This window comes from Pteropus vampyrus, unplaced genomic scaffold, assembly GCF_000151845.1.
Source record: "Pteropus vampyrus isolate Shadow unplaced genomic scaffold, Pvam_2.0 Scaffold8, whole genome shotgun sequence".
NCBI lineage: Eukaryota > Metazoa > Chordata > Mammalia > Chiroptera > Pteropodidae > Pteropus > Pteropus vampyrus.
The window spans coordinates 14,496,282-14,519,332 of NW_011888789.1; the positions used below are offsets into that span (position 1 = coordinate 14,496,282).

Sequence of the window (23,051 nt, forward strand, 5' to 3'; positions counted from 1 at the left end):
AATAATTTTATAAATCAGGTACAACCAAAGGTTTTTGGTTAAGGGTCACTGTCAAGTTAAAACAATTTTATGCCAGCAGAATTTTCTGATTTTTAAAAAAATAGTATCTGAGCAATTAAGTATTGACTTTGTCAGAACTTTTCTAACTTTGTGATGCCACTTTCTACTTTGGTAGTGAAATCTTTAATCTTCAGATTAAATCGCCTTGTATTTGAGAATTTTCTTAATTTTGTTTCACTTACAAGGAGTTCTTTTTTTTAAAGGGGGGGGGGGACTAAAAATCAGTCCACTGACTGCCAGATCTGTTCTTGATCTTAATGTTCCTATTCATGTATATATTCCTTACCTCCGATTTTTACAGACCAGTTTATAGCCGGGAAATGAACATACTAATTTATATTCAAAATGTTTTGGCAATTAGTCTGGGAACAACCAAATGCCAAACAATGTAACTGTAGAAGCTCAGATTCTGTGATATACAGAGACTCAGAAACAGATGTAATGTGACCTTTTCTTCCCAATTAAAAGATCGGTGTGTGCAACTTTTGCAAATCCTTTGTGCATCTCTTAGAATGTACAAATGTTTTATTTAGTCCAGTACCTAATTTAGATGTTTGAAGGATTATATGCTGGAAAAAGAACATTAGTGTAGATGTTATTGTCTAATTTTAAAATGAAGAATGCTTGAGTTCAACAATTAAGAAAGGAAAGGCCTAACAGCATGTTTTGGGCATCTTAAAATACTGCAGAAAGAGAGCTTTACTTAATATCTAATGATATGCAGAGACTACTTCAGGATAGGAAAAATCATCTTTTAAGCAACTGGAATTCCCAGCAGCAACTGTATTGTAACCAATATGGTACCATTCTCCAGAGGGGTTTTTTGATTATAATAAAACTGGACATTTTAATTACTGAATCGGGACTGTGTTTTACGACTTAAAGGGATCATGGGGTTTTCTTTTTTTCAAACAAAGAGTGACAAGAAAAATCCTGGACCTTCTTCAGTTTTCATCCTGGGACAGGGGAAGAACTAGACCCAATAAATAAATGTAAAGGGTCAAAATGAAATTGTAGACAAAAATAGAATTGCTTTATGATTACATTCTATGAGTTATCCTAATTGGTATATATACACACATATATACACAATTCACATGTTACCATCTTATTATTTTTGGACCTGTACATATGTGCTAAAATATGTAAATATGCCTGGGAACAATAAACATCCAAATCGTAGTTATCTCTGGAGAAAGGAGAAGAGAAACAGAGTCAGAAAGAGGAATACAGGGCTTAGATTGAATAAATGACGTATTATTTTCCATACTTTTTGAAATGCCCCCCAAATTTTATTATAAAAACAATCACATTATTAGTCTATATAAATAGTATGCACACCACTTAACATTTTCATGACAGGCTTTGATAATTTGGACACACTACCCACCACCCCCTGGGATTTCACTCAGGTCTCTATTTTCAATTTCCTCTAAGCCTTCAGGCCTATTTGTCTTATTGGTCTCATTGACTGTCAAGAGGTACTAGCCTCTGAGCTCTGCTTGTTCTCATTATACAAAAAAAAAAAAAAAAAAAGTGAACAAATGGCTTTTTCCTGCCTACAGGTATGTGAGTAGACCTCTAAAATAAATGAATAAACTTCCATCCTAGAAGCAGCATATAGCCAAGGGTAAAGTTCAGGGTCAAGCTGAATTTCTCACTTAGAGTAAACATGTCTAAGATGAAACAAAGGGAGGATGACTGGGAAACTTATGCTCTCACTTCCCCACAAATAGGGGAAAGTCCAAAGTGATTTCAGTCTTCACAGAGTTCCATGGGTCACATCCAAATCTTACTGATTCTAACGAGTTAGTGACTCATAATATGACAGCTGCTCACAGCAAGATCAGCTATAATAGGCCAAATGACCCAAGGCATCTGGTTCTTGGTTAAACAAAGACCAACAATTAACACAATTTTGTGATCAGATTTCAGTATTTTGAACTGTAAACATTTTCATAACAACTGAACATAACATAAGCTGAAAAAATCTAACAGTTTCTATCTCTTTGGGATATTCTAAAGGTAGAATTATTACATTATTTGTTCTAGCTAATTTAATAGTGAAATACCCAAATAATGTTATGTGGCATAGAACATAATTAATCATCCCATTCTTTAGCCTTCTGATAGAGGATGAATATTGAATTCAATTAAGATGTTTAGTTTTACCCATGAGAAACCTGTAACAAGTGTTCAAATGAAGAAGCCCAGACATGCCAAAAGTTCTTAAGGTATCAAAAGTGTTTTTAATTTCAAATTTTTAAATTAACCCATGCCTCTTATTACTTCAAGTATTGACACTTCAAACGGATGTATAATTTATAGATGCTCCAAGTAGAAATGAAAATAAAATGGTAACAGTTAACAATGCAATTCCATCTCTAATTCTAATTAGGAAGCTTGGAACTTAAGAAATTTAAAAATAAATCTTACTGCATCTTGTCATTCAAGGAAACTATTACCTATGCACAGATGAATCTTGACTGTATTTTAAGAGCTGTCCTTACATAGAAAAGTTATTTCAATAAACTTTAGTCTGAAGTAGAATGACCCATTTCATTAGTATGCAACATTCTCAAAATGGTGCCATGTCTATGATCCATTAACACAAAGAAAGGTTAAGGCATTAAAATGAGAAGCAGTAAGTAGAATTTGGGTACAGGGTACACTCTTGAGCAAGGCTACCATTTATCCTTTTCCTATGACTGTAGTCAAACCCTTTCCTACAGTACATATTTAAAAACAAAAAAGAGCCGTAAGCATTTAGAAATAGTGAGTTTGGCCTGATTTTCAGTTAGACCTAAAGATAGTTCCCTAGAGTAAATTACATAGACCCTAATAAATATGAAGTTCTGCCCAGTACTTAAGACATATGAGCTTTTCATCAGATGCCCCATGAAATGAAGGCACATGAATTTCTTTATGGAAAGGTCACATTTCTCTTTGCTTGACTCTTACCCAGAAAATCATTAAGAAAATCATTTGACTTAACCTATTAAATGCTATATTGGCCATAGTTTTTCAGATTAATTTTTTAAATAAAGGAAAATTCATGGTTGTTTATTCTGCAATGAGCGAATGACAGTGTTTCACATCTACCTCTCTTGGAACTAATATTTATTATTCCTGAAAACTATGTCACATGTTTTCAGTATTAGGATGTGGGGCCTTTGTGAGGAGATTAAGTCATGAAGGCGGAGCCCTTGTGAATGAGATTAGTGCCCTTATAACCTCGGACCAGAAAACTCTCTTGCCCCTTTCACTGTGTGAGGTTACAGTAGAAAGATGGCCACCAGGACGTGGGGCCCTCACCAGACACTGATTCTGTCAGCACCATGATCTTGCACAGCCTAGCCTCCAGGACTGTGAGAAGTAAATTTCTGTTGTTAGTAAGTCACCTAACCTCTGATATTTTGTTATAGTAGCCCAAATAGACTAAGACAGATGCCTATTCCAACCATTTAAATGTCGACCTCTACATTTTCTGTTACCCACCTTATTTTATCACCACCTGACAGAGAATTGTTATTTGTTTTTTGTCTGTCTCCCATCACAGGGTCTGTTTCCTATTCCCTGCTTTATCTTTAGCACTTGCATAGGACCTGACAGTAGATACTCAAAAATCTCTATGTTCAAGAAATATTTGTTAAGAAATGAATGCGTACACGACTAGGCACTGTGACAGATTTGGAGAATACCTTTAGGGAATTCATAATCTAATAGGAAAAACAGACATGTTAAAACTGTAACATAGCATGATAAATGTGATATCAGAATAATACAGGGTATAACAATGACCTAAATAAAAGGTAGTATATTCAGGATGGTTTCACAGAGGAAGAGTTACTTCAGCTGAGTCTTGAAGGATGAATAGGAGTTTATCAGGTGGTTAAATGGAATGAGAGAAGCCCAGAAAGAGGAAACAGCATTTGCAAAGAAAGGAGACAAAATACCTCATGTCCTTAAATAGTTCAACACAACTGGCACAAAGACAGTGTAAGGGAGGAAGCCCTGAACCACAAGATAATCGGCAGCACTGTTTTCAGAGTGACTAAAATCACACCAGCGCCTTATGCCCTCTTATTTCTCTAAAGGGAATTTACTCCATTCTCCAACAGCCTACTTCAGTGCAGCTGTCTAAGTGCAAGAGCAATGAGATATTAGCTTATAGGTTGGTTACCTGTAAAGATAAAACCAAGGAAAATCTCAACAGTATAAAACAGTAACCCTGGAATGAGAGAATACCATCTTATTATTTGCTTGAGGAGGCAGCAGCCTTTGGCAGTTATCAGTGCCTCGGCTTCCTTATTGACAAAGTTGAGGCAAAAAGGGGAGCTGGCATCCACAAGTCTTTGTCCAGGCTTGGGAAGCCTGTGCTAGAGCTGAATTTGAAGCCGGGTGTCTGGGTCAGCTTTCTTTTCAGAAGATGTGAGTACCCCTCTATAGCGAACTGACCTTTTTTGTTGTTGTTGTTATTCCTAAGGCTGATTCTGTAGATATGAGAGAAAAGCGTGCTCCTGTTAACCATGACAAGACAAAATACAGAGGTGGAGGTAGAAGGTTTTTTGTCTGTGCCAGAAACTAGCAACACATTAAGACAAAACCAAGGGAAGGAATCAAACCACATTCCTATAAAGGAGCAGGTAAAGAAAATAGAGAACATAGCATCAAAGGTTTGGACATGCTTTTTTTAGTTAAACAATATTACAAGCCACATAATTCACCTTTACCTGTAAAAACTGTTGAAACTATGATCTGAAAACTTAGAAAAGATTTGAAAAGTTTGTTTCTTTATTGGGGACTTATATGGGTTAATTTAATAGGCTTAAAATCAAGATGAGATTTGAGTAAGGGATGAGGAGCTAAAGTCTGGGGGGTGGGGGAGGGAATTAGGAATATCATGAATTGCCCAGATTTTACATTTGTTAGGGAGACCCAAACCCAGCTCTGGCCTCCTGAGTTTTTCCACTTTCTCAGCCACATAAGCAGGTATAGGTTTTATCACTAACCAGAAAAATACTTGTAAATTCACCAGTCAATAGCTTTCCTTGTGAGGATAAAAAATATATATTCCGAGAGTACTTTTCTGCCTTCCTTAAAAATCCAAGTTGCCCTCTTACTTTCCATCTTTAGGTCAAATCTTCATTCATTCAGAACAACTGGGGATTAAACTTTGCTTAAGTAGCACATTCCCCAAAACTTAATTTTTTGGTTCTTAGGCTAGGAGACCCAAAATGTGATGATATTCAAAGGAAGGAAACAGTAAGAAACAGCTGTTGACCAAATGAGCAAGAGCAGTGACGATATGAAAACAATAATGATGATATTACCTTGTATTTCAAAAGCATGTTTCTCCAAAAAGTTTCACCATATTGATGGGTATGTATATTTTATATTTTATCCTTGGTGATTGAAAAAAATAGGTTCATTCATATTAATGTATATTTCCACAGTTATCCACAAATATTTTGGCTGTTTCTATTTGCTGCGTCTTTAACTGCAACTAATTTCCTCATTGAGAAATATCTGGAAATTACATTGACTTTTCACTTTCTTTATTGCATAGGCTCCTATTTTCTGTATCTTCTTCAACTTGGGCAGTTTTGCTGTTTGTAGCTTCATGTTTCACTTGTCTGAACTCATTTTAGCATGTTCATTTTGCTCTTTTAACCATTACAACTTGCCTACAAATTCTCTCCTATAGTTTCATTCATCACCATCAAACTTCATCTTCTTGCTATCATAACCTATGTAAATCTCTTTCCTATGTCATTATTTTAATAAACAGCATTCCATTTTTTTTTTTGCTATGTAATTATTTTTTAAAACTTCTTGATAGTGGGCACACATCAACGAGGTAGTCCTGATTTTTCTCTTCATTCTATATAATGTAACTTATAACCTGTCCTTTCTCTTACCTTCCTGAACTTTACAGTGTCATTTCACCAGTTTCACCAAAAGTCTGAGCTGCCTTCCCCACCCAGGTAGCTCTATATATTCTCTTTGGATATCTCCTTAAATTCTCTTTCCTTACCCAGCAGAAACCTTTCTCTACCAACTCATTTTATTGTAAAGTGGTTTTATCTGATGAGTGTTAGTTTGAATCAATGATCTTAGAAGTGAAAAGGGGACCTCCCACCAACAGAATTTTTGATCTACCCCTTTTCCCTGTAGGAACACACATACTATTCTCACTTAACAGACAGTGCAACCAAAGCCCAGAGAAATGACTTGTGTAAGGTCACACCTCTGTTAAGTTAGGAAGCAGTAACTGGCCTCCACCTTCCTAAAAGAGTTGTAGTGGGAAATTGGAGAAGGAAGCTGGCACCGGAGAAAGTCTCTGAGTAAGAGAACTAAGTGATTAGTACTTGTGTGGAGAAGTTATTGGTGCTTGGACTCAAATCTACAATACATAAAGAATATTAATAAAGACCATTGAAAAGCTACGTAGTAATGAGAATTATAGAAGAATAAACTGTGCTCACATACTAATGTTCCAGTCACTTAATGTTGCATAATAAACCATCCCCAATCTTAGGGGCTTAAAACAAGAATATTGTGCTCACAAATCTGCAATCTGGGCAGAGTTCTGCCGGGACAGCTGGTTGACTGCTTAAAGTCTGAGAGCTAGAATCATCTGAAGGCTCATTCAACTCAGACACATGGAGGACAGAACATCTGGGGCTGCTGGGGCTCCTTGGACATCACGCTCTATCTCTACATGGACTCTTCGGCATGGCAGCTGCAGATTAGCCAAACTTGTCACATATCAGCTCATTGCTCCCATGGACGTGGCTCAAGAAAGAGAGTAAGATAGAAACTGTACCACCTTCTATGACTTAGCTCTGGAACTCAAACAGCACCACTTCTGCCACATTCCCTTGGTGGAGGCAGTTACAAAGGTCTTCCTGTATTGTAAGAGCACTGAGATGAGGTCTACATCAGAGCAGCTATCTTTGGAAAAGATATCTGCCACAACTAACGACCACTGGATTACCAAAACGCTGAAACACAGAGTTGAAATAGACCTTGAAAAGACCATTTGTCATTAACAAAACTCATTCTGTAGGACACAGCTCACAGGTTTCTTCCTTTTGGAATCCCTCTTTGAAGTCCACCAGCTACAATAGCCCTCTGTAAATATGCCTACTCTCTCACTCAGTATATTCTACTGTAATTATTTTTAAAACATGATCGCAGTCAGGCAGGTACCATCGACCTGTCAATTAGCCAGGCATTTTCTTCTAATCAATCAATATGGCATAGGAAACACCACAAAGAAAAGGCTTCAGACTGATAGGAAAAACACATTTCTAGGGGAGCCAGAAGTGACACTTTGCACAGAAAGCAGAGCAGGAAGAAAAGCATCAGCGATTAAGAAGAGAAAAACTGACATCATACACACAGAAATATATAGTATATATTTTTGCCTTATATTAAAGATTGAAGGCACAAGCAGTAAATGTCATAATAACCTAGAAAGGCAAGCGGCTGAGATGGAAGCATTGCTGAAAGCAGTGGTTCTCCAACCTCACCTGTTTCAGACTCACCTGAAGAGTCTGTTGAACCACCCCCAGAGTTTTTGATTCAGCAGGTCTTGGTGGGCCTGAAAATCTGCATTTCTCACGAATTCTCAGCCGACTCTGTTGCTGGTGGTCCGATCCTAGGCTTTAAGAACCACCAGCCTAAAGGTTTTTAGATCTGGAAGTAGTGGCCGCAGCTGAAGCCCTGGCAAAGATAAAGGGACCAGAAGGCTGGAGAAGATGACCCAAGAGACGAAGTGGCCTGATTTTAACAGGGTCCATTTCTCTGTGGGCCCCCCCTACTGGCCAGGGGATACTCAAGAGTTTATGCTCCGGTGGCCAGGAGGCAGACACCGCCGCGTCCTCTCAGGCATGGTAACGAGGCGCCCCCTCCCGACGGTCCGCGGGCAGTGTTCGCCGGAACCGCACACAAGAGTAGCGGGTCGAGGTGGGCGGGGCTAAACCGGACCCACTGGGAAAACAAGCCGCAGTGACGCGAGTCCCCGCCCCTTAGAGCGGGGGTGGGGCGCCGGATCGTAATTGGTCAGCGTTGCCCGTGCGCAGTGACGTTATGCTTAGGCGGAACGCTTCTAAGAGGAGCGCGGGAGCTGAGAAGTGGAGGGTCGGTTAAGTCCCCGAGAGGCCTAGATTTGTTACGCTCTCAGGTTCTCGTTGGGAGACCGGGAGCTGCTTCCCCACGAGCTTCCTGTCCTAACCGCCTGCTACCTCGCAGTGCCTCCCTGCCTCCCACGTGCCCAGGTGAGCATCCGAGTGGGGCCTCTGTGTGTGTGTGTGTGTGTGTGTGTGTGTGTGTGTGTGTGTGTGTGTTAGGGAGGGAACAGCTACTCTGCTCGTGGCACGAGAGAGGAGAGAAGCGAGAGGAATATGTTCTCAGTTTTCTTGAGGCTCCGGGAATCTTCCTTCTTACGCCTTAGGGATCACTGACTGGTCTGATGTTGCTGAGTCTTGCGATTCTACGAAATTAGGCATCGATTAGTTTTCCAAACAATTTTAAGTGCCTGCTATGAGTTAAGTACTGTGCTATGCTCAGGGACTACACAGGTAATTATGTTACAGGTACTTAGAAGTGGCAGGCACAGAGCAGATGAGTGATTCATATTTGAACTGAAGTGAACAAAGGCCCCGAGGAGAGGACTTCAATCCGGAAGACAAATAATTATTACATGGTGGTGTGATAGGTGCTCAATTTAAGGTGTACGTGGAAACATAAGGGGTGAGCTCTTTGATTAACTGATACCTGATCTAAGGGTTCAAGGAAGAGGCAAAGAATTGAAAAATCAAGCCTCAAATATAAGGGGGTAGGGGAGGGTGAAGTGAATAAAGGGGATCAGATATATGGTAACTGAAAGAAACTGGACTTTGGGTGGTAATCACACAATGGAATATATAAATGTCAAATTATAATGTACAACTGAAAATTACATAATTGTATTAACCAATGTTACCCCAATAAACTTAATTTAAAAAAAAAAATCAAGCCTGTGAATTCTCTAGCCACTGCCAGTGAGCCTCTACAACCCAGTTGCAGATGCAGACACTTAGTTCCCTATTCTTGCCAAGAAATGGAAAACACATTGAAGGATACGGATTCTTTTATTCTCAATAGGCTCCTAATTTCAGAGAAGATGACAGAGGAACTGGATCTCATGGGACAGGACTCCGATGGGGGTAGTGAGGAAGTGGTCCTAACTCCTGCAGAGCTCATTGAAAGGCTGGAGCAGGTAAGCATCTCAAATAGAATCCAATCTTAGTCTTTTTATTTAGTCAAACTGTGCAAATGTCAGGAATCAGGAAATGAAGAAATGAGATTCAAGGCTTATTTCATGAGAAGAGGGAGTGGATCTTACCATCTACACAGAAATAGGAAGTAGCAGGGACAGCCTCTGTTAGAAACCTCATCTTAAACACAAAGCCCTCAAATGGGGCCAGGCAGGGACAGCTTTGAGTACATTTAATAGAACAGTTCACAGAGCAAGGATTTGCTACTTGATATTTTCAGGGACTACGGAGGTGTTGTGTGGAAACGTGGAAGTTTTATACCTTAGTCTCTTAAACATCTCTGTTTCCCTGTAGAATACTTGGGTTAGCAAGAAAGGGCTGAAACATCTTTTTTAGGAGAAAACTGGTCTTATTCCTTTTTCTCTCATGTACTTCTGTCAACTGTTCTCTATGTTTTCAATCCTTATCTAAAATTATTCCTAGGCTATCTCTCTTTTTAGTCATAATAGCTATGATTTGAGCATTTCCTATGTGCCAGTAACAATTTTATTTATAATTACTATCTCGTGAAGCTCTGATAGATAGGAATTCAGACTATCTGTATTTAAATCCCTTCATGCCGCTAGTCTATTATGTGACCTTAGGCAGGTTATATAGCTTGTCTCAAATATTTCCTTGACTGCAAAATGGAGTTAATAATAGTGGCTACCTCACAAAGTTTTTGAGTAGATTAAATGAGATAATATCTATAAAGCACTTAGCATATTGTCTGACTCATGATAAACACTCACTGAATGTTAGCTGTGAGTAGTAATAATCCTTACAACAACACAGCGAGGTAGATATTATTGTTATCTCTATTTTACAGTTGAGGAAACTGGAGCTTAAAGATGTAAAGTAATTTGCCTATGGTCGCACAATGACAGCAGAGCCAGGATATAAACCAGGTCTCTGACTCCAAAACACATGCTCTTAATCCAGTACACCTGCTGCCTTATTCTTCTCCTTTTAACTGCCCCATTCCAGAACTTTCTCACAGTAATTACGTTAGTGTTCTTCATTCTTTCCTACCATACATGCCATCTTGAGTAACAAAATCAAGGGAACATAATTTTTAAATTATACTTATATGATAATCCTTACTATATAACAGTGATTCTTAATTTGTTTTTACATCACAGACTTTTTTGAAAATCTGGTGAAAACTCTGGCCCTTCTTCAGCAAATAATAATACCACCCATGCAGAATTTTTCATATAATTTACCCTGAAACCTGCCTACCTAGTAGTCTGGAGGCCCCAGTTTAAGAGCCCCTGCTTTTATTAGAAAGGGATTCATTAAATGGAAGTTTAAAAAACCACAAAGCATAAAGGACCAAACTGATACATTCAACTACATTAAAATTAAGAACTCTTTTTACACCTTCATGAGAGTGAAAAGACATGCCACAAAACTGGGAGAAAATATTCGCAAACTATGTAACTGACAAAAGTTATGTAGTATCCATAATACACAAATAAACTTCACAAACAGACCAGTAGAAAAATGAAGTCTTAATAGGCTTCTCCCAGAAGTGGAAACCAGGATGGCCAAGAATCATATCAAACAGATGTTCAACCTTTTTAGTAATCAGGAAAATGAAAATTTAAATCCAAATGAGATATCACTTCATACCCATCAGATTGGCGGAAACGAAAAAGGTGAACATTATAAAGTATTGGCAAGAATGTAGAACAGTTTGGACACCTGTATACTGTAGTGGCCGTGCAAATTGGTACAGTCATTTTGGAAAATAATTTGTTATTATCTGGTCAAGTTAAAGGCACACATATCTTGTGGCCCAATCATTCTACTTCCTGGTACATACCCTAGAGAAAATGTGCACATGTACTCCAGAAGACATGCACAAAATATTCACAGCATTGCTTGCGGTAGTTAAAAACTGCAAATACCCAGATATCCTTCCACAATAGACTATGTAAAAAATTATGGCATATACATACAATAGGAAAAACAAACAGCAATAAAATGAGTAGAAGATAACTCTTGAAACAGCATGGATAACTAACTCTCAAGAACGTAACACAGAACAACAAAAATTAAGTTGTTGGAAAATCATTTATGTAAAGTTCAAACACTTGTAAAACTATTATTTAAGGCAGAGCTTGCCAGCTTGGGTGATATGGCACACACTGGTGTGCTGCATATGCCTCCATGATTCATTTTACCCTCCACCATCTGGGCAGCCAGAGCATCCAGGCTGATTGCCTCTTGTGGGTGACATCAGGAAGGCAGTCTAAGGATAGTAGGGTCTGACAGCACAGCCTCAGCTTGGCAGTGGGTGACCATGAGTTACATCTCGGGCCTGATGCTCTCTTGCAATGCAGCCAAGGAGTTGGTCTGCCACCTGGACAGCTACTGCAGCAGGACACAGACTCAGGCTGCATGGCATTGATTACCTAAGGAGGACCTGCCAAGGTCCACTGTGTTCCATTTCAAACATGGAACACAGCTCCAAAAGCACATATAGGATAGTCTTCAATGCTTATGAAAAATGATTTAAAAGTTATTACCTACAGTGCAAAGTTTCTCATTTTAATGATTATATTAGTTTGCTAAGGCTACATATCAGATTGAGTGGCTTAAAGAACAAATTTATTTTCTCAACTCTGGAGGCTAGAAGTCTGAAATCAAGGTACTGACACAGTTTGGTTTCTTCCTAGGCTTTTTTTGGGCTTGTAGATGAACGTCTTCTCCCTATGTCTTCACATGGTCTTCCCTCTGTGTGTCTGCATTCAGATTTCCTCTTAAAATGACACCAGTCATATTGGATTAGGGCCCACCTAATGATCTCATTTTAACTTAATCTCCTTTTTAAAAACGCTGTCTCCAAATACAGTCACATTCTGAGGTACTAGGAATTAGAACTTCAACTTATGAATTGGGGATTGGAGGGGAGGGCACAGTTTAGCCCATAATGTGATAAACAGATTGTCATTAAAAATTTTGATCAGGACCCAGATGTAGCCATTTCAAACATGGAACCTGATTATCTAAAAAAGACCATGGATTTAAATATAAGCAAGTTTCTCACTAAAAATTTTGAAAAGATTTTATTTGAAAGTTTTATATTAATATAAATTTTTCCCTAATGTTTTATATTGTATTACATAGTTTCATAATATAAATGAGATATCCCCCCCTCCCAAAATCTACTCTATTTTATCCCAGTGTACTATATAAACACTATCATTTTCTTTGAATGCCCTGTCATTAAAAGATTAGGAAGCACTGTATAGAGACACAAACAAATGTACTGAAACTGTACAGAAAATTAAACACTAAATTCAAACTAATGATTATGTCTGAGGAGAGAAGGACACAGGGACTTTTAAACTAATGATGATATTTGTTAATGAAGTTATATATACACAGGCATTAATATCACTGTTCTTCACGTTAATATGTATTTTATAAATATTTTTGTACCTATTAATATTTAATAAAATAAGTTAAAAAGAAAAACTTTATAAGTTCGCTATGAGAATTTCATCTTTTCTCACTTATGCTACTTGAAAATACAGGTTGTCTTTCTGGTTAACTTCTGTAACACTAGTACAGAAGCTTGAGCACTTGAAAAAATTCAAGTAGAAGTACACAATATTTAATAATGTGGCTTGTTGATGGTGATAATTGGAGAAGCAGAGACTCAAGGACATCAAAAAGAGTAAATTGAGCCTGACTGGCATGTAATTCTGAGCTATGTTAAAACTAAATTTCCTATAACTGAAAGATAAGTGTAGTTTTCCTCAGTCACGTGTAGATATTTCAATTTTCTAAATCTTGATAGTTTCTGAAATGTACCAAGCATTTGAGCCTGAGTCATATATTAGGAATTTAACCTCTTATTTCAAAACTGTTTAATAGATAAATATCCACTTCTATTGTGATCTTTTATATTCTAGGGCAGTTAGCAAATAATTTAATATGTTTTTTCATCAATGCAATGAGGATAACTATATCCATTTTCCCTCAAATGTTACAATGATGAATGAAAATATTTGTAAAGTACTCTGAGCTTCAGGAATGAAGAGATGTATAGATTGATGTAGTGTTACTTCGACTCTCAAAATTGAAAGATGCTGGTGTCCCCTGGTGGGAAATAGCAGGTGAACAAGTAGAAATGTGTTAATGCTACTTGGTAAAAAGTACTGTTTCAATACTAGATGGTGTTACTCTCAGCAACAGGTATCATAACTGACATATTTTTGAAGTGAACAGTGATTTTTTTATAATGTTCGTCAAATATGTTTGTAAACACAGCTTTACTACTAAAAGAAATAGAAAAGCCACTATTAAATATAACTTGTATTTCCAACTGGTAGACAGTTTTCTTTGACTGAAACAGCTGTAATTTTCATGGGGTATGTACGGACTTATACGGTTATTTTCCTCCATTGTGAGTGATATATATATATATTTTTAGGCCTGGATGAATGAAAAGTTTGCCCCTGACCTGCTGGAAAGCAAGCCTGAAATTGTAGAGTGTGTGATGGAACAGCTAGATCACATGGTAAGAGTTGCTTATCCCAAGGTTACCAAGGAAGAGAACATTATAGGGGTTTATCAGTATAGTGAGAGGTCTGATAGCAAACATGTTTCATTTGGCCCAGTCTAGTTTCGTTTTGATTCTTTTTAGTATTGAATTAGTTATCCACATTTATAAAGCATGAGATTTCCTGTGATATCGGAATATCACTTCCGATAAACAGTCTAAAAACCTGTCATCACCAGCTCCGTATTTTTACATGATAACAGCTGACCAGAGCAGGGTAAAGGGCATCCCCTTTCAATGTACTTTCCAGTTCCCTACAGTCCCTAACTACCCACCTTTCTCATGTATCTTACCTGCTTGGCCCCTATAGACATTTGAGTTTTGGGGCCCTGTCTTAGATGAGCTGGGTCTTAGTCATTATCAGCCTCAGAGTAGCTTTAAAACATTGATATTTGACAGTTTCTCAACTGGTGATTTAATACTACTTTTTAAACCCTTTAGACATTTCTGTCTGCTGTATTATCTCCTTTATAATTGGGTTGGAGTTCTTCTAGGCCCTTCTGACCAATCATATTCAGATTCTGTTTAAATGGTCATTTTCTAAAAGTACAGGCATACTTCCTTTTATTACGCTTTAATTTATTGTGCTTCACAGATGTTGCGTTTTTTTAGAAATTGAAGGCAAGACCCTCCACCACCAAAAAGGTTACTATTCTCTTACTTGTGGTGGTCTGGAACAAAACCCGCAACATATTTGAGGTATGCCTATAAATGAGTTTTGTTTGAACTTTTTATAATGAGACTGTAGTCATATATTTGTGTAATTATGAAATTAAAGGAAAACGAGAACTCATATAATGAGTATTTTGTTCTCCTTTGACGTAAATGTAGTGTTTGCGTTCTGAGTATTGCCAGTGATGATGGTCTTTTTTGGCTATGTACAGATTACGCAAAAAAAGGTTCTTAGTCTTTGAATATCATGCTTTTTATAAACTTCATTTTCTCTTTTAATAGGAAGAAAATCTCAGGAGAGCAAAGAAGGGGGACCTGAAGGTCAGTATCCATCGAATGGAGATGGAGAGGATCCGCTATGTCCTGAGCAGCTACTTGCGGTGTCGGCTCATGAAGGTTTGACATGGCATTAAGGCAGTGCAGTCTGTAATATAATACGAGCGTCTTGGGGAGAAACTGGGCTGGGGCCTGGGAGGGTCCAGGGCCTGAAGATGCTACTAAGGCCCAGTATCAGGGTAGCTAAAGAGTAAGGAGGGCGAGAGATTGTTCTGGAGAAGCATAGATGGAACGTGCGTTGCACACCTCTGGGAACACATTTTTTGTCTATTTATTTGCTACTTGAATGGTGCCCCCTGGAGTTACAGCATGGCAGTGCTGACTTGACATTCAGCTGTAGCTCTGTGGCCATCTATCTAACTTATAAAAATGAAATTGCAAGCATTCTTATTTTGTATGATATCTCTTTTAACCCCAGAAAGTTCTTACTTCCTTGAAGTTTCTTCTCATTTGACTCCACTTGTCCCCTTAGTTATTACAAAACAAATATAATCTTCTATGTGAATTCTCATATCTGAATATCTGAAGACAGCTCATGAATCTCATTGAAGTCCTCTCAGCTAAACATTTCAACCATTTATTTCCATTTACTCTCCTGGTCTCCTCCCTACAAAGATTCTGGTTTATCAGTATCCTTCTTTAATTATACCACCTCAACCCAGTACAATATTCCAGTTGTGGTCTGGTCATGTTTGTGAATAACAGGACGATCACCTCTCTTATTCTAGATATTAAAATAGTAGTAATGCCACCTAGTATCACATTAGTGTATCTGACAGAGACCTCACACTAACTCATTCTGCCCTCACTGTTAATCTAACTTTATCTGAAGTATTTAAGTTACCATTACCCCATCCTCTCACCATCCTGTATATATATGGCTGGGTTTTAGCCCCTATGTGTAGGACCTGATACTTACCCCTCTTAAACTTCATTTTATTAAACTGAGCTGTTTCCCTGGTCTCTGGCTCCTGATCTTGTCATCTAACATATTAGCTATCTCCTAACACTTTATGTCATCAGCAAGTTTGACAAGTATGTCATCATCAAAAGTCTTATCTGACTTGTTAATAAGACTAGGCCAATAATTGAATATTCTACCAGAAACTTCCCTACGGATTGACATCTGTCCATCAAATCAGTATTCTTTTTTCAACTGTTTATGAGTCACCCAGTCTATATTATCACCCAACTCCAGGTTTACGGTTTGACCACAAAGGTGTTATAAAGACACTATCAATATTTTGGAAAACATATTGTATTGAAACAAACAATATGCCTTTCAACCCACCCTCGACTATTAGGCCACACACTTTTTTGTTGTTGTTTGGGTAAATTCTCTTCATATTAACCATTTACTTTTCTTTGAGTTCACAAACCATCTTTTAAATTATCTTAACACTATTCAGTGTTAAGAATACTAATCTGTATAGAATTTCCCACTTTGTATATTTTTGAAAATTGGGAAATTTGCCTATCCCTAATCTTTCACACCTCTTTTTAGCTAATTTTTCTGAGATTATGAAACTACATATATTTTTAGTACACTAAATGATATAGTAGTAGTAGTAGCAGCAGCAATTTACATATAGCGGGAGAAAGTGCTTCATACACTTAAACTCCATACAAATGTTAATTTAATTTAATTTATCTGGAACATTATTGATCCAAGCCAGAAGACAAACTCCTTTAAATAGTTGAGTGTTCCTTTATCTTGGCCTTCAGTTCCTTCTTACCATTGTCATTTCCCTGCTTACAAGGAGCATTTCCTTGACAGAGATAACCGTAGCCCTTGACTTCAAACAACAGAGCGATCCCTTCCAGGTACTTGACCACATGCCTTTTTGTCGCTTTTTTCCCCCCCTGATAATTCTTAGCATTTTTCTAAGCCTCATCTCATTGTGGACTTTATCTTTGCTAGTTACATTCATATAATTAAATGTCACTATTCTGTCTGCTTCTGTATTCTGTGTGCATCTTTCCAGCTTTTTTATGTTTCATCTCATAGAAAAGCACTCTGTACAGTTACATAAATGTATTAAATAATAGTCCCTTCTCTTCCTCTTAAATATCATTTACAATTGTATTTTTAGATTATTTTTTATGAATGCCTCATCCTTTTTAAACTGACTTCCTTTTTAGAGCCCTTATCCTTCCCCTGAATTCTTTGAAACTTGCCTTCTTGAAGAAGGTTATTATTAAAAATAGTCTTGACCACGAAGACTTGCCATTTTTGAAGTCAATTGCTATATTAACCTCAACCTCAATAGTTTTCAGAAAACTATTATGTTTGACATTTGAATCTTGACAGATGATTTCATTGTGATTTTTATATATCCTCACAGATAGAGAAGTTTTTCCCTCATATCCTTGAAAAGGAGAAAACACGCCATGAGGGGGAGCCTTCTAGCCTTTCTCCAGAAGAGTTTGCCTTTGCCAAAGAGTGAGTAAGCAGTAAGTGTGGGAACTGCCTTCCATTCCCTGGCTCACGAGCATGAGCTTTGGTGGTTCACGAAGCCAGTCTCAGAGCCAGTGTTGTCTGTGTGATAATCCTGATGGCCTCTACCAGCCATGTTGTTACAGTGATTTGAATTTGGATATTTCAGGTACATGGCTAACACAGAGACCTATCTAAAGAATGTTGCCTTAAGGCATATGCCTCCTAATTTACAGAAGGTGGACTTCTTGAGATCAGGTAAGCATTCTTTTTTTAAACATCCCAAAGGGCTGTAGTTTACATCCAACATTCTTCAGATGATTTAGAAAAGATCTTTTTCTTTACTTGTTTCCTCTCAAACATGGAAATATAAGCATGTAGATAAGCAGAAAGGAAAAGAGAGGAATTAAAAACAAAAAATTATTGAAAGCAGGTACAAAGATAGCCATGGATTCTTCAGGTCTGGCTGAAATTCTTGTGACTGCCATTGTATATTAGACTTATTCCTGTATTCAGTCGTTCATTCTTTCAGCTGCTATCTACGGGGCATCTGCACAGTGCCAAGCTCCTCTCGCTAGTCTCTGCGCTCAAGGAGCCAGCAGTCTTTTCTTCACAGATTCCAGACTGAGCAGGGACTATCTAGCTACCAAGAAGGACTTGAATAGGAGGCTATGGAAACCTTCAGTGATTCCTCGTAACAAATAATAATGGCTCCTCACCTTTTTGTTGTGAGACGTTTCTCTCATTATGGAAAAGGGGGAGCAGGACTGAGAGTATTTGGGGTTGAAAGAGAAGGCGGGTAAGAGAAGAGAAGCATGGCCAGTCCTTCTACCTCTCACCCTCCTCCCAGAGTCCCCTTATAATTCTGCTGAGCTGAGAGGAGAGAAGAGTTATGGTAGTAACTCCTAACCTTGGATCCACTAACTTGGGACCCCTAGCATGTAAGTTAAAGTCCATATGCCTCAAACTTTCATAGCTTGCCATATCTAAGCAGGACCTTATCAGGCAGAATTGCCAGACCAATTCCAACAATGCTCCAGGGACTGGAATCCACCTTGTTCACAAGCTAAGCTTAGTGTGCTGAAGTCACAAGTTAAAGTACAACTGAACCCTGAGAGTTCATTTTTCCCCACAGCCTGTGCTAGTGTCTACACTGTGACCCATGTGACAGGTGGAAGAACTAGAACAGGATGGCGGAGGCATGGTTCACCAGGGGTCTTAGTCAGCTCAGGCTGCCCTAACAAACTACTATATGCTAGGGGGCTCAAACGACAGACATTTGTTTTTCCACAGATCTGGAGGACAGAAGTCTGTGATCAAGGTGCTGGCAGGGTTGGTTTCCTCCAGGGCCTCTCCTTGGCTTGCAGATGGCTACTCTCTTGCTGCCTTTTCACATGGTCGTCCCTCTGCACACAAGCCCCTCAGTATCTTTTCTTATAAGGACACCAGTCAGATTAGATTAACCCCTACCTTAATAACCTCATTTTAACTTAATTACCTTTGTAAAGGTCCTGTTTCCAAATACATTCTGAAATACTAGGAGTTAGGGCTTCAGCATATGAATCTAGGGGACGGGGGGTAGGACACAATGAAGCCTATAACACCAGGAGCAAGCCAGACCCATACCAGATTTGTGGAACTCTGAATTAGTCATCTTGGTGAACCTTCCTGATGGAAACAGAAGGCCCAATCCATGTCCAGTTCTGCCAGTTTCATCTGTATCTTAGGAGCGGAGCAAGGACCATATGCCTAATCATTGTCCACTGCTATTGCATCCAGTTGATTAAAGCACTCACAGAACCACTGATGGGCATGCATCCAAATTCCTGAAACTAGATCTAAGCCATTGTTCCAGAGTTCCTAAACATTGGTGGATACCTCCTAAAACACTCACATATCTCTTGTCCTGGATCCCTTTCAAGGACTAGATCCAGGCTCCTGGAATTGGAAGCTGCTGGGGGAGGAATGTTTTGAGGAGGGGAAGACGAGCCCGCCCTGGTGAAATCTGAGTCTTGCTTAGTCCAAATGTGTGAATACCCTTCTGACCTCTGCAGCCCTGTAGACCCAATGGCAGGGTAGGGGAGGCATGTTGAAATCTAAGCTGAGTTTCCTGGGATCAGTACCTGCCCAGTGGAGTCAACTGACCCTGAAGTTAGAGTCTCTTTGAGAGGCCCAAAACCCAGGAGCAACCTAGGGACCCTCCTTAGACCTTCGGAACCAGTTATCCAGAACCCTCTCCTACAGATGAGGGAATCAAGGGCAAAATGAAATCTGAGCTGGGCTCTTAGAACTGAGAGTTATCCAGTAGGTTCTTTGGACCCTGCAGTTGATAGAGTCCTCCAGGTACAAGTGGAGCGCCAGGAAGTGAAGAGCTATCGAGGAGCAGACCAGCTTAGAGCACTCACTTGAAGTGTTGGCCGGTGGTAGAAGAGGAGGGATGGCAATAGCTATTTAATCTGGGGCTGATGAGTGAGGGACTTACAGGTAAAACCTGTTTTCCTTAGTCCAACGCTCAAGACTATTACCATAGGATCCGATCTTTCTAATACAGCAGGTCCTTGAATAACATGGTTTTGTTCAGCATTTTTTCATTATAACATTGATGAGCTGCCAAAGGACCTTAACTCTTGTTTACATCAATTAGCGTATGTTAAAATTGGTTTAGTTATACACCATTTCACTTAAAATCGCAGCATTTATCAACAACATTAAGTGAGAACTTACTGTACTTTCTTCTCCTACTCCTTTATATAAAAATATCTAACCAGATTTATATACTCTGTCCTCCCAAAATGTCATGCATATTTTATGTGGCCTTTGCCATTACCTCCCAGGTTCACTCTTTTCTCTTTAAGTCCTACCCTTTTCTTTAAAGCTTACATCGACTTCTTTCTCCCCACATAATTGAATGAATGTGCCACTCAGGTAAGGCTTCGTCAAATGCCGTTGTTACCAGAGACCATGTGTTCTGTTTGTATCCTCCACAGTGTGTAGCAGAATTCCCCGCATGTCTGAAATACCCATCATTTGTTGAAAGAGTGGTTGCTGTGTGAAACCTTGGGTAGGAAGCATGCTGTTTCTAGGAGGAGCCAGATCTCTCCTCAAATCACCCTACTCCCAAAATGCTTTTACATCAGGTCCCTCAATACTCAGTATCATTAATTATAGTGACCTTTCCCATATTGATCTCATTAACTGAGCATTTTCTGATTATATTATTGTTTTTCTGGCAGTTCCCAAACCGGATCTAGATTCATATGTGTTTCTAAGAGTGAAAGAACGACAAGAAAACATAATGGTAGAACCAGAAACAGATGAACAGAGGTGAGTGACGTATGTGTCTTTGACAGTGAGAAATAATTCCTCCGGATAGAGCACCAGCTAAGCTCTGCAGATATGTTTTCTTCTTCCTTTTCAGGGACTATGTGATTGACTTGGAGGAAGGCTCACAGCACTTGATCCGATATAAAACCATTGCACCCCTGGTCGCTTCTGGAGCAGTACAGCTAATTTAAAACCAAAAATAAATAAGCAAGAACGAAGACATGGAACATTAGAGAAAATACTTATACACTCCTCATATCACTTTGTGCCTAAAGACAGACTTTTCTCAACAGTGCTGTGGATCACTTGGGCACTGAGAGAGGTGCTCATGGCAGGATCCCTAACTTGCTGCATATCTGAACTTTTTTGCCATTTTAACCAGAATCAGCAGATGGGGCCATTGCTCTGTTGATTCTGCACACTGGGCAAGTTCATGGAGACTCTCACTTTGTGCACCTTTTCCCTTTGTGGTATGTTTTTGACTAAGGAAAATGAGGCAAAGATAGTTCCTAAAAAGGCATCACTATTAGGGGACCATAGTTAGCCCTGACCTGATACTGGTAGGAGAATCCATTTAACCTTCCTAGTAGGAAGAGTGTAAATAGATTAAAGAAAACAACTGTGGTCGTCTTCTGATATGTCACTAAAATTGTGTAAACTGACTTTTTGGAACCTCTAACGTGGAATTTAAGACCAGTTTCTGTCATTCTTAACCAAGAGTCACAACCAAACCAATATCCATTATTAAGTTTTGGTTTTGTGGAAAAAGAAACGTCGGACAGTTCTCAGTTTGTAGTCTAATGCAGTATGTTCTCCCTGCTGCTGACCTGCAGCCTCCCTGTGTCTCAGGCAGCTTCGCCAAGCCAGCCTGCAGACCATCTGGCCATCCTTGGCCAAGGCTCTGTTAGCAGAGCAACATTAATATATTATGACCTTAGTGGCAGCTTTTCTTTTTTAAGCTCTTCACATTTCTCAAGGAAAATGGATGAAATTAAACTAATGTGAATGGAGACTATCACCATGATATATGAAAGAGAGATGCGAACAATGAATGAATCGTCTTTCTTTGAAACATAATAAAAAACAGCCTTTGTTCCAGTCTTTTCTTATTTAATGAAAAGGAGATTTTCATTTACATGATATAGGCTCTTAGAGTAATCGCTGTAACATTGCTGTCATTTCTAGGAGAAATCACTAGGTAAAAGCAAGGAAGGTTATATGCATTTTATATTTCATATAGTACCTTATTTTTTCCAGAGTGTTTTTACCTTCTTTAGCTATTCATTTAACAGATGTGTACTGAGCATTCAGTGACAGAGACAGTTCAAGGCACTGAAGCTCCAGCCTAGGATAATATAGTAACTGTCCCTGCTCACATGCTGATAAGTGCCATGAAGAGAATTCACACAAGGTGACTCACTGGAGAGTAACTAGATTGGGTAGTCTGAGAGGTTCTCACTGAGTACAATGAATCTCACAGTATTAGGCTGAGATCTGAATAATCAGAAGGAGCCAGACACAGAACTTAAAGGAAGAGCATTCCATGCAGAAAAGGCAGCTCGCGCAAAGCCCTGCAGTAGAAACAAGCTCTGCCTGCTGTCAGTGTGGCTAGAATGCAATGTGCAACATGGAAAATGGTGCAGAATAAGGTCTGACAGGCCGGGCCCAGCTCACTTATGGCTTTGTTAGGAAGCATCCCTTTCGGTCCTCACAGCAGTCCTGAGAAGTAGGCAGGTCTGGTAGTATGAAATAGGTGGGAAACAAAGTGGATGTTCAGTGATAAGTCTGAGACTAGAACCTAAGTCTTCTTTCTCCTAGTCACAAGCGTCATGCTCACTCACCATTGCTTTCATTGTTGTACTAAGCAGCCAGTAGAGGGACATGGGCTATCATGTTACACTATTATAAGTGCTTCCTAAGCCTTAATATGCACACCAATTGCCTGGAGATCTTGTTCAGATGTAGATTCTGATTCAAGAGTTCTGGGGTGGGGTCCAGGAGTCAGGAGATCCTCGGCTGTGCAGTTGCTGCTGACCCAGGGACCACATTTTGTGTGGCAGGGCTCTTATATCTTCCTGTCACCAGCTTCTGTCCTGTGCATGCGAGGCCACCTGGAGGAGTTTAAGGTCTCTACTAAAGCCACAGAGTAAATTGTTCCATTTGCTAGTCACCTCTTCAAAGGAAGACTGATTTAAATACGTGTTTTTAACATAAAGGGGAAGTTGAATTTCAAAACCAAGTAGAAAGGGAAATAATATGACTTAGTGTGATGTTGACTTTAACTTTTTTAGTTTGTGGTATTTTGCTTTATTGTTAAAAACAATACTGGAAGCATGACAGA

General features: G+C 39.0%; 1 protein-coding gene across 2 annotated transcripts; it reads left to right on the forward strand.

Annotated features, from left to right (window-relative positions):
- The first annotated feature begins 8,154 nt into the window (after nucleotides 1–8,154).
- GINS4 (GINS complex subunit 4) lies at nucleotides 8,155–21,811 on the forward strand. 2 transcript variants are annotated; one of them, XM_011372708.2, is made up of 8 exons: nucleotides 8,155–8,345; nucleotides 9,214–9,328; nucleotides 13,813–13,899; nucleotides 14,896–15,009; nucleotides 17,295–17,392; nucleotides 17,556–17,644; nucleotides 20,620–20,710; nucleotides 20,805–21,811. In XM_011372708.2, the coding sequence occupies exons 2-8, from the start codon at nucleotides 9,233–9,235 to the stop codon at nucleotides 20,899–20,901; spliced, it is 672 nt and encodes a 223-aa protein (XP_011371010.1). In that variant the 5' UTR covers nucleotides 8,155–8,345; nucleotides 9,214–9,232; the 3' UTR covers nucleotides 20,902–21,811. The 2 variants fall into 2 exon arrangements, with proteins under 2 accessions (XP_011371010.1, XP_023375496.1); XM_023519728.1 differs by lacking the exon at nucleotides 8,155–8,345 and adding an exon at nucleotides 10,887–11,026.
- The last annotated feature ends 1,240 nt before the right edge of the window (nucleotides 21,812–23,051 follow it).